This window comes from Apteryx mantelli, chromosome 6 (assembly GCF_036417845.1).
Source record: "Apteryx mantelli isolate bAptMan1 chromosome 6, bAptMan1.hap1, whole genome shotgun sequence".
In the NCBI taxonomy this organism is placed as follows: Eukaryota; Metazoa; Chordata; class Aves; order Apterygiformes; family Apterygidae; genus Apteryx; species Apteryx mantelli.
The window spans coordinates 16,312,466-16,323,745 of NC_089983.1; the positions used below are offsets into that span (position 1 = coordinate 16,312,466).

The window sequence follows — 11,280 nt, forward strand, 5'->3', positions numbered from 1 at the left end:
TGAAAAGGGTTGGTTAACCTTAGCTGCAGTACTGCAGGAACAGAGACAGTGCTCGGTCTCTATACTATACTCTAATCTATACTCTTCTGATGCATACAGTGTATGTGTCCTCATGTACACACAATTTACAGTTGACTGTGAAAGGTATAAACATGTTACAGTGAATGTTACTGCCTTTAAGATAATAAAAATATTCTTTAAATTGCAGTGAAGGAAATCTGGCCACAAAGCAAGTTGTTTTTCTTCAGAGACCTGTAATGTGGAATTCAGCTATCCAGACACCAGAGGTGAGTAATGTGTCAATGGTATCGGTATAAGCAAATTAGTACTGCACCTAATGGTTATGTACAGAAACAAAGTAGGTTTCAAAATCAATGGGAAAAGAGTGTCAGAAAAGGGTTTCACATGAGAAAATCAAGTCAAGTTTGCAGAGGGTTTTTGCAGTTGAACTCAAGGTTTCTTTTCTTGACAGATTTGCAATTTTCTTAATTTTTTCTCAGCTATATAGCTTTTAAGTGAAGCCATACTTACTTGAGAACAAGAGCACAAGCATGATAAAACCTATTAATTAAAGTATTTTGTTCTAAGAAATGACTGGTTCTCTAGTAGATGTGATTGGCTATGCTGTAAGTATTTCTTTGGAAGTCTTCAGTAAAGTCTTAAATGTATTGATTCAAATCCTGCATCTGTTCCATATGAGAAAGAAAACACTTTATTTTGACCTCCAAAATGTCTGTTTTCATCTTTGTACTAGAATAAAAGTTCAAGCTGCACCAGCAGTACTGTAATCTGGAGGTTAACAGGTGAATAAATGTTAGTTGTTGCTGCATGGAAATGTTTGTGACAAAAATACAAAACTTAAAATAATACCTGCAGCTGTTGGACCTCAACAGCTCCTTGTTGCTTTTGAGTAAATCTCCCATAATAGTGTTTGTGTGAAGGTGCTTTGAGGATTCAGCAACTGTTAATCACCACATCCTGCTCAGAGTCAAGGTCACAGCAGCACCTGTGTACATGCTACAGTAAATAACTCTGTTGCTGTGGCCGGAGAAGGATGAACTGGTGGGCTTTTCTTTGCCTTCTCTTTCTACATCCCACAATGGATTATTCCCTTTTATTATTTCTGTTTTTCAGTTGCAATTCAACCTTTCTCTAATCAAAATTCTTCTTCTGTGATAGTCTTTTAAGAAGCTATGAAAACCATGGGCATTTTCACTCACGTCCAGCACCAGATTAATAACTTTACAAATTTTGTCATTCATGACATTATAGTGTTATAAAGCAATGATATCTTCTCTTCCCTTTCTCCCTCTGTATAAATAGTTCCATTAGTCTCTAAATCTCTTAAAGTCATATTTGATCTTTCTGTCCTTTTCTCCTCCTGTCCAGACTGTTACCATCATCTGTATTTTCCTGTGCTTAGTGTTCTTAAAATACAGTTTCCCTTTTTTGTTCTTGCTCTATGCTTTTGCTTATCTCCAGCCTAACTTCCTTCTCACTGACTCACCTGATGATTACTTCTTCTATGCCTGACTATTTGACATGCACAATTAAAATTCTGTTTTATTTCTCATCTCTACCACCATCTCAATTCCATGCTAGTGTTTGTACACTGTGTATAATTTCTCATTTCCTCATTTAAAAAGTTTGAGCTCCTTGGTTGTTCTCTTCAGGGCTCTGTGCAGTCTCCCTTGCCAATGTCTCAATCTTCTCTCCTATATTTACCCTCTTCTAAGTTCTGCCAGTTCCTCATATAATTTCTCCTTCCATTTCCCCTTATGTACCAAGCATCTTCAGCTTTTAGCTTTCAAAGAAAGCTTCTGATCCCTGCTTTCATGCCTGGTTTTGTCGTCTGCACCTTTTTTCCTAATATATTTCCAAAAGTATATTTTGGAACATAGTTTTGTATCAATACTGTAAATATATAAAACCATATGGTTTTGTGTCAGTTGTTATCAAATAACCTCATCCTTTTCCAGATGTTTCCCCACTTTTTTAATATTACGTATAATAGGGGCATGGACTCCACTATAAATACTCTTTCCTTGGTAGCTGTAAGGCATGTTACTTCTAATTATAAGCATCTCTTAAGAAGCAGCATACCAACATGATCCAAAATATAGAGGGGGTAAGACTGGACTCTGCCAAGAGAGGTTACTCTACAAACCACAATTTTGTAAAAACAATCAGTCTGAGGAACTGATAAATCCTTGAGAAGTGCTTGCTGTTTAAATTCTTTCGCCTGGTCTTGAGGTGGTCAATAGATGAATGACATTTACATTCTTTGAGTTATAGAAACATAAGGGTAAGTGTTTTGCAGTTATTCTTTTACTTTGTTTTACTGGGAAACCCTTGACTTAAGCATTATTATACTGAAAGTCTGTAAACAAGAAGTAGCTGATTCGTAGCTGCTTGCATCAGAATTATTGTGTTTAAAATCTGAACAAACTTAGTATCTAAATGTGCCCCTTCAAGTACCAGTAAATGTTTTATTTCTCTAGCAGGAAATCTTAGTGTACTGAGGTCATTTTATCAGGGGATAAATAGGTAGTTCAGGCTGGAGCTGAAATGTTTAGAGAGTAACATTTTCCTTCTGTTTTTCCAATTATGTCAGTTTTTCCCCTAAATTTTAATCTCTTTACTTCACTGCTTTTTTAACAAAATAAAATTAATCTCTGGATCGGCAAACAGCATATGCCTTTATTAAAATTTAAATTAATAGATTTCTTAGTAATACCTGACTAGTATAGCATGTCATGCTAGCTTTGCATAAAACAGCTAGATTTCAGGTATAAAATAAGCTACTGAAATCTGAAAGCATTCTTTATTACTAAGTTTTGCCCTAGAAATGTTAATAAATAGGTTTATCTAAAATGATCCCTGGACAGTCTGACAACAGAGCTGTGCAATTTTAACAAAACTTTACAAACATTTTCTTTAATTTAATTCTTATGATTCTATAGTGTAGAGCATGACATGTAATTTGTACTGTATTTCTTTTCATTGAAGTTTAAATTACATTAAAGCTGTTCAAGAAATCTTCATATCCACAGTTTAGGACATTCTTGAAACAGAGAAATACTTAAATATCTGAAACGTTATAATTTCCAAATGAAAAATTGCATCACAGTTTATGTCTGTTTAAGCATATCCTTTACATGTTTGCAACTCAGATATCTCAAGAAGAGCGATACCTGCAAGAGAGTCAAAAGATGAAACCTACTGGCTCTTTCATTAACACGAATCTTTTTAAGTAAACAAACAGCCGCATATAGTCATCCTCAAACTTAACTCTCAGGCCCTCTGAGCCTGCTACTGACCCTCAAAAATAACAACTTTTGCTTTTTAAAAAAAGCTTCATTTATTTTCTGAGTTGTTGTTTTGCAACCTCTCAAGCATTTTCAAGCATACTTTCAATCTTTTCTAACCGAAGTATTAATAAATGCTTTTTTATTTCTTTTTGAAAAGCAATCAAGATTATGAAGTAACAACATAATTCAATAGCATATGCTATAAAATAATGAGAAATAGTAACTTTGCATTTTATGTTGAAATATATTAGTTTTCATATATTTTAAAATTAACAAAATGAGAAACTGGAAGCACAGGGAATATTAGTGCTTTAAAATGTGCACTACTTTCTTTCTTCTCCTCTTGTGAGGAAACCAGAATACAGAGACTTGGGTACAGACCTGCCAGGGGGCTTACGACGCTGTAGCCTTCTCCTAAGTGCTGCCTGGTGAAGCTCAGGGCATGAGGTACGTGGTGGTTGCTGCCCTGCCGACACGCACCCGTCACTCTCCAGCCCCCGCCGCCGGGCAGCCGGCTCTGGCCCTGGCGGTAGCTCTGCCCTGCAGGCGCTTCCAGCTGTCGGACTGCTGTGGTTTCTGGTCTGGAAAATGGCAATACTGGATACTGGCTGCTTTGTGCAATCAGGGCGCCTTCCCCCCCCCCCCCCTTATGTTGAGTTCGATTTCCCAGTTCTCAAGGAACTTTTGCTTCAGTGGGAATCAAGGGAAATCCCCTGTTATTTGTTCTCTTATTTCCCCCAGGCTCTCTTTTCTGAGGAGAGCATATTTTATGTCCTCACAGCTCTTCCCTGCCTTCGTGTATTTTCATGGGATGGTGCACTATCGTCTGGTTGAGGATTTATGTAATGGTTCAAAGGCCTCTGGGATTAGAAGGGCTGTATCATTTTAGTGGGTTTTCTGCTTATCTCATTTATACCATTGCTTTCCTAAGAAAATGGTTCAAAGGAGGATGGAATTCTGGGACTGAACCACACACGTGCTTGAGGTTTATTTTATTTTACTTTTATTTTACTTTATTTTATATTTTATTTTATTTATTTCCTTTTCGTTGGGCAAGCTTTTCTGTCCTCTTACATTGGCATCCAGGCAAAGCTTATTTCCTTCTGTTTCTCCTGAGGCAACACTATTTCCCCTTAGTCCAGTTTCCCAATGTCTCTTGTAACAGCTTCCCTTAAAGACATTTCCTTTAGCCAGAAGGGCCATTGTTTTTACTGTTTCAGAAGGGCTTGGGAAAAACCTTGCAAATGTATAGAAGGGAGGCAGAACTTGCCAAAGCACAGTACAAAGTTATTTTTGTTAGTTTGTTTTTTCTTTTAAGTGTTTGCCTATACAGGAATCCTGCTTGGGCAGGTCCCCCCAGGCGCAGCTCTGCTTTGAGGCTGGATTTGCCGCGGGGGAGCCAAGCTCACTCCGTGGACAGGGTTGCACCCGTGGCCTCTCCCCTGGCGTTGCAGTGCTGGGCTCACAGCAAGAGTCCGCACGGGAGCCCATAGCCAGGGCGCTACTGCGTTCCTGCTCCGAGCACCTCGGGTAACTCGTGATGCTGAAGTACACCTAAAGATAAGCTTAATGATAGCAGGGAGAACTCCACCAGACAGAGCTGCCTGGCTTGGTATGTACGATGAGGTCTCTCTCTTCCGTTCCCCCTCCATCAGGCTCGGCTCTAGCTGTGCTGGCAGCACGGGAGGGAATGCCGGCTCCGCCAGCGTGCCCCTCACAGTTACCGCAGTTCGCGACGTGCCTGCGAAAGGCCCATCAACCTTCATTATCCAATGGCACTGGGGTTCCTGGGGGCTTCCACTTAGGCCAGGTGCCTCGGAGGAGCCTTAGCGTAGCTGAAAGGTCTGTCGTTTGCACAAATCACGGTCTGCTCACCTCGCTCTTTGACATCAGTAGCCATCGCTTCAGCAAGAAGCGTGCCAGGTGGTCTCAGCACTAACATCAGGTTGTATTTATCCTGAGTTCTCCCTGTGCAAGGTCTCTTTAGACCCCTCTAAAATCTCTGCACAGGAGAAACATTGACTTCGGTCTGCATAGATCCAGCGCACAGATGGATCTTTCCAGCATAAGCAATTCAGAAGAAACTTGCAGGTCATCCGCAACACTATGTACAGAGAGCTTGTCACCAGAGGAGGCCTCTGAAGGCCTTTCTGACCACAGCTGGAAAGATGTGAGAGCACAGCAGCCTCACCATGAGACAGATCACTGTGAAATCAGCAAACCTCTGAAGTGGTCAGATTACAGGCTTGCCAGAGCTCAGGCAATGGCTGTTTTATTCATTTTATTCATGGAGTTTAATTTGTGCCTTAATCACAAGTCACGCTACATTGCCCACGTGCACGCCACTGTCCTGTGCTCCCATCCCTGGGGGCACGAGGGGCCTCCGCCGCTCAGAGGAAACCAGTAGCAGGAGCTGTGCCACCATATGGCAGAGAGGGTCGGACTCAGGGTATGTTAGACATGTATTCCACAGAAATAAGGCTTTCTTCAAACAGCTGATTTTTATCATGGGTTAATACTTGTAAATCATTCTGGATCTGCCAACTGATATGTAAGTATTAAGTGTTGCTGAAGCAATTACGTTTTCTTAGCATTTGTTTATGCTTTCTTGAATCTTGACTGTCTTTTATCTTCCTTGTCCCTCTCTGACTTTATTTATAGAGAACAAAGGGGTATCCATTGGGTTTTTCTCCAGAGGAGTTCATAGCTGAAACTAGAGAGTGAAGTGCTGCTTTATGTTAAGATGCAGCTCACTTTTGTTTTTTTGTTTTTTCTAAATAAGCTAACAGTTAAACATTCTCTTGTATTTCAGAAGAAGTCCTTAAGGCAGGTTATCGGGGAGGAAAAAGGCAAAACCTCTAGCAGGAGTGTTGGATTAGACACAGCTACTTCTCACCCTGTAGAAATTGGACAACCACCTGATGAATTTCATCTGTCTCCTTCTAAACAATGTTGGATCAAGGAGGGATCTTCCCAGTATGGAGGCTTTCCAGGATTCAGTAGCAGTGATGGAATGTTAAGGGAACTAGATGATGGACAATTTGACCAGGAAGATGGAGTCACTCAGGTCACGTGTATGTGATAAAGTAAGTAACCGCATCAGATGGACCTGTACATAATTCACACAATTATGTGGTTTTGGGTTTTTTTTAAGTTTATCATATTACTTCAATGCATTGATATAATCCTATGACTCTTCCCACACTCATTTTCTATTTGTGTTCTTTGTTGTGTTAACCTTATTATAGTAATAATACTACTGCAAAATACTTTGGTTTTCTGTCTCTCTTCAATAGAATAATTACATGACTGGGTGCTCTGCTAACTTCTTTGTTAATGCTTTTGACAAGTGAGGAAGCAAATGCTGCAAATCAGTGACAGTTTGTATTCTGTAAGAGAGAATAGAAATGGGCATGTTGAGTATTTTCCACAAGTTGGAGAAGTGGTATTTTTAAAAGGGTGTTGTAAATATTGCTGAAAAAAAAATAGAAATGAACTATCTGGCTGTCCTTAAGTTTTAATGTAACTTTCAATGTACTTGCCTTGTCTAAATTCAAAAGCCTGGGGAAAAGAAATGTCAGTCTTGTGCTAGAGAGTTAATAATTTATGTTTGGACTTGGTACATACAGAAAACCTCTGGGAGGTTGTGGGCAGACGCATCACCCTGTAATTTAGTTTCACTATACTGGATGTTTCTTTTACACCTAAACCAAAAGCTGTTCCAGCATATAGCTCATATAATGATGTATTCATAATTTACTCATGAGTGGAAATCAAGAACCACTCACCCTCAGAAAGATAACTTGCATTCTGTGAAAAAGTAATTTGAGAAGCTTTGTAAGAAGCACTGACAGCAAGGTGCACAAGATATGTATGGGGAAGAAGTAGGCAAGTTATATACCAATATGCTGATGTATATATAAAAATTTTATCTTAGCTAAATGTATATCACACTGGATAAAGTGTATTCAACTGCATTAAATTCTAGAAAGAATGTTTAGAGGAAATGATGAAACTACTGTGCATCAGTCATCACAGCAGGGAGGAGTTGTTTATGTTAAGGGAGGTTAACACACAGGTCTATGGGGAGAGGCATGAACAGGAATTATTTTTATGCTGCTGTCTTGGAATTACATTTTGCAATACTGAATTTCAGTCTAGGCTGATCTGCCACTCTAACTGGGGAAAAAAGAAGAAGCCATAGAGAAGGAAATTCCACCTTTTCTTTCAGATCAGTATTGGCGTCTTCACACAAAGTACTGTAACTTAGTTACTGCCTGTAAGAAGTTGCTATTAACTAATGGAAATTTCAAGTTTTAATAAAAAAAGTCAAGAGGAGAAGCTGAAGACAAATGTGTGTGCAGAAGATAAAGGTGATTACAAATGAAAATTGTATTTTTCAAGAAGTGTTAGAAGCAAAGACTATAAATGCACCATTATCAGTCACTAATCATGTTAATTAATTAAATGCTTATCACTGTCAAGCTAATTGAACTTAAGCTGGTCAAAGTAAGAAAGTAGGAAAGAACTGAACAAATGTATTCACAGCATTTCTCTCAACAGTTGCAGTACCAGGCGCACATCAGACAGGTATCAATGCCCCAAATTCCCCAAATCCCAGAGGCATCACTGGAGCTGGAGACATCCCTTCAGCTTCTCCTGTTCACCTCATTCAGCTCTGGCTCATTTACACAGTGTTGGAAAGTGCAACTTCCCATTTCTCACTTGAATTTCCTAGGAAAACTGCTGGCAGCCTGGCAAAACAGCTCTGCATGTGGCTGTTGTAAGGCCACATACATGCCACAGGGCAGCAGAAGCCGCCGGGCACAGGGCTGAGGGTGATGGGAGCCGCTGGCGTAGCTGCAGCAGCCGGCGCGTTATGAATAGGACAAGGTCCGTCTCTGGCGGAAAACCAGGTACTTTTAGCATACTTGACATGAGGTAACAGCTGGTTTTGCTGTGCAAACTGGAATGTGTTGCTCCACTTCCAAAAGTATTTTCCCCAAGTTAACAAAAAACTATTGTCACATTTTTTGTGTGCTTGTGTGTGTGTAGGGATGTAAGTATTGGTTTTTACTTTCCATACAAGTCAAACTTGTGAAAGCAGAAAAAAAATGGTCAAAAAAATAGGAACTCTGACTATTCAAAGTTAAAGCTTTTGAAGTATATCAGAAAAATTATTAACCTTTTATAAAAAGATGCAGTATCCCTGCTTAACTTAGTGAGCACTAGTGAATCCTAAAATAAAAAAATACAACCAAACTTCAACTATATATATAACAGGTTATAATGCAGAGTTCTAAATTAAGTATAGTTAATCGTTCTAGAATACATGTATTGCATAACAAGAATCATTTAACTTCTAACAGATTATTTTTTCATCATATCAGCTGGAGAGAATGCAGAAAATTCAAGTAAAGTAGTATCCACATGCTTTTAAAGAGGGCTCTTTCCATATACTTAAGAGGATGCCCACAAGGGAGATTGCATGTTGGAACAACAGACTATTTAGAAATTGAGTATGCTGTGATTGTCCCTAGGTACCTTTTAGGATATCCCCATTTTTAGCAAGACAGGCTTTCCTTTTTCAGTTGAATTAAAGACACATTCCTTTCCAGTATACAGATGTTTGCTTGTACTTTAGTCCTTGCCTCTTAAGTCTCGTAAGGCTTTGAATAAAACTTCTGTGATTTTTTTTTTTCCAATCTTATTAACTCAGTCTATAAATGCTAAATTGCATCTTCTAAATCCATTCAGCAATTCCTGTATAGTTAAGGCTATTTGACTTTTTTTATGCCATTTATCTCACATGCAGTACATAAAGTTGCCGCTGCTGCAAGAACATCATTAATCCAAATTGTTTTCCTAGCTGTTGATTGTCTTTCACCTCACAGGGCTACTACATTTAAGCTCTGTATGGAAAACAGATAGAATACAGTTCTTGCACCTGGAAAAAATGGCAATCTGACGGAAGATAAGCATGAGAGGGTAACAAAGAAATAAATTCTTCAACATTTTTTTTGATATAAGAACTCAAGGGAATTGTGAAAGTGGTGAGCAGCAGGCTTAAAACAAAAGCTCCTTCTTTATTCAGTTGACTGTAGAACTCATTGCCACAGGACACTGTATATAAAACTATGTGGACTTAAAAAGTGACTAAACAAATTCCTGAAAGGAAAAAATCCATCTTACTCCCTCTGAAAGTCACTGAATTAGAACCTGTTGGAGACTGCAAAAGTTGGTATGACTGACTGCATGTTTATCCTATTCTTTACACTTCTTGTAAGCACCGGTTCTTTGGCACTAGGTTAGCTGGCTTGAGCATAACCATTGTGAGTTTATAGCTGAGAGAGAATATCTTCCTGCTGCAGAGCTCTTTCTTTCAAAAATCAAAGTGAAGTCCGTCTTGCAAAAATCAGGGAATCAGAAAGTCACTTGCTCATGTATCCTAGAGCGTACTGCACATGAATTATCTGACTTCATGTGCTAATTTAAGAACACAAACCACCTGTTTTTGTAGGGTATGGATGTTAAAACAGATAAAAAATGAGAAAGCTTGTAAATTAAATGATGGATAATCTTCTGGTCCTTCCTATGTAGTTAAAATTCTGAAAATCAACTCTATCTTTGCAGAAGTGAAAAGGGGAGGGTGTACATTGAGTATGGGGGATTCTAATTGAATCTACTTGTTCTAATTTGTGTCAGAACAGTAAATGAAACATTAAGATATGCCTTCATTAGTACTGTGACCAGCACTTTCCATTAATTAAGTTTGTAAAGCAGAACAGCTCTCAATTAGGGAGAGAAACCCTGTTGGCAAGTTATTCTTATTTCATATGTTCCTACTGTATATAGTGTTGATAATCAGTTTGCATTTTAGCAGCATGTATTTCACATACTCGGTTATCTTATGTCTTTTTATATAATCATTGCAAGAAATAATTGCAAGTCAAACAAAGCATGGATGCATTCTCTGACAAAAAATGTAAATAAACTAATTTATTGAATAACATAGCTTCAACTGGGAACCTGTGTGCCTGAACTGTAATAGAGAAGTCCCTTACCTGTATGTGACAACAGAAATGCACTAGAACTATTAAAAACAGTAGAGATGGAAGGCAATTAAGGCTGTTTTTGAACCTCCACATAAGACACTTTCTCTGCTTCCTGGTTCTTAAATTGACTGGACAAAAAATATTTTAATAATGTTTACAAGGAGGGAGAAATTATCCAGTGCAAAAATTCTTTTTGTGCCCGGTTCATTGTTGTCACAATGACAGTTTATTACACACCTGATCAACAAAGAAGGGCCCTTAATTTCTGTATTTCAGGTTTAGAAAATATTCATTTCTTTTTGTAAAGCTAAGACTCTTTCTGTATTTCTGACAGGAAACTTCAGATCATTAGACACACTGATCAAATGAGCCATCGCTTTCTTCATTTTATTTGTCTCAAACTGACATTAAATTGGTTAGACCTCAAAAAACACCCATCCTCAGGCAAGAATTGTATTTTCTAAGCCTTGTTTCTACGTACGTATAGCGCACTAAGCAAACCTTATTAGATTTATAACCATCTATTAAAAGCTGATCAAGTTTTAAAACTTCAAGTCATTGTTTCTACAATTCCCTATGGCTTAAATTACAGAACAGAAGTGTTTGTTAGGTGTGATTTAGGTTTTCAAAAACCACTTTCCTCTCTGAGAATTTGGACAATTGGTATCAATTAAATAAGTGAACACCCTTAACTACAGGTAAGCATAACTTGAAAGAAAGTGTAGAGAAAACTGGTCTGGTGACGTATTCTCATCTGTTTAACCAGATGAAGAAACTATGACAACATCCAAGAGAATTAAAATCTTAAAAGGGAAGTAGCAAAATTACTGTGGATGTGGGTAACTTGCAAGATATGGTAATTTTCTCTCAGAAGCATTCAGTTGCCTGCATTCTTGGACAAGGTGAAAAATGAG

At 38.4% G+C, this 11,280-nt stretch overlaps 1 protein-coding gene across 3 annotated transcripts in view; it reads left to right on the forward strand.

The window, feature by feature from the left end:
- Window positions 1–11,221, forward strand: part of RFTN2 (raftlin family member 2) — a 55,892-nt gene extending 44,671 nt beyond the window's left edge. For 2 of the 3 annotated variants that reach the window (XM_067298894.1, XM_013952169.2), the window contains exons 9-10: window positions 209–287; window positions 6,124–11,221. In XM_067298894.1, the coding sequence (XP_067154995.1) occupies window positions 209–287; window positions 6,124–6,393 (349 nt within the window). In that variant the 3' untranslated portion in view covers window positions 6,394–11,221. The remainder of the gene's footprint in view (window positions 1–208; window positions 288–6,123) is intronic. The other variant, XM_067298895.1, reaches the window with a different exon arrangement.
- Window positions 11,222–11,280: the final 59 nt, after the last annotated feature.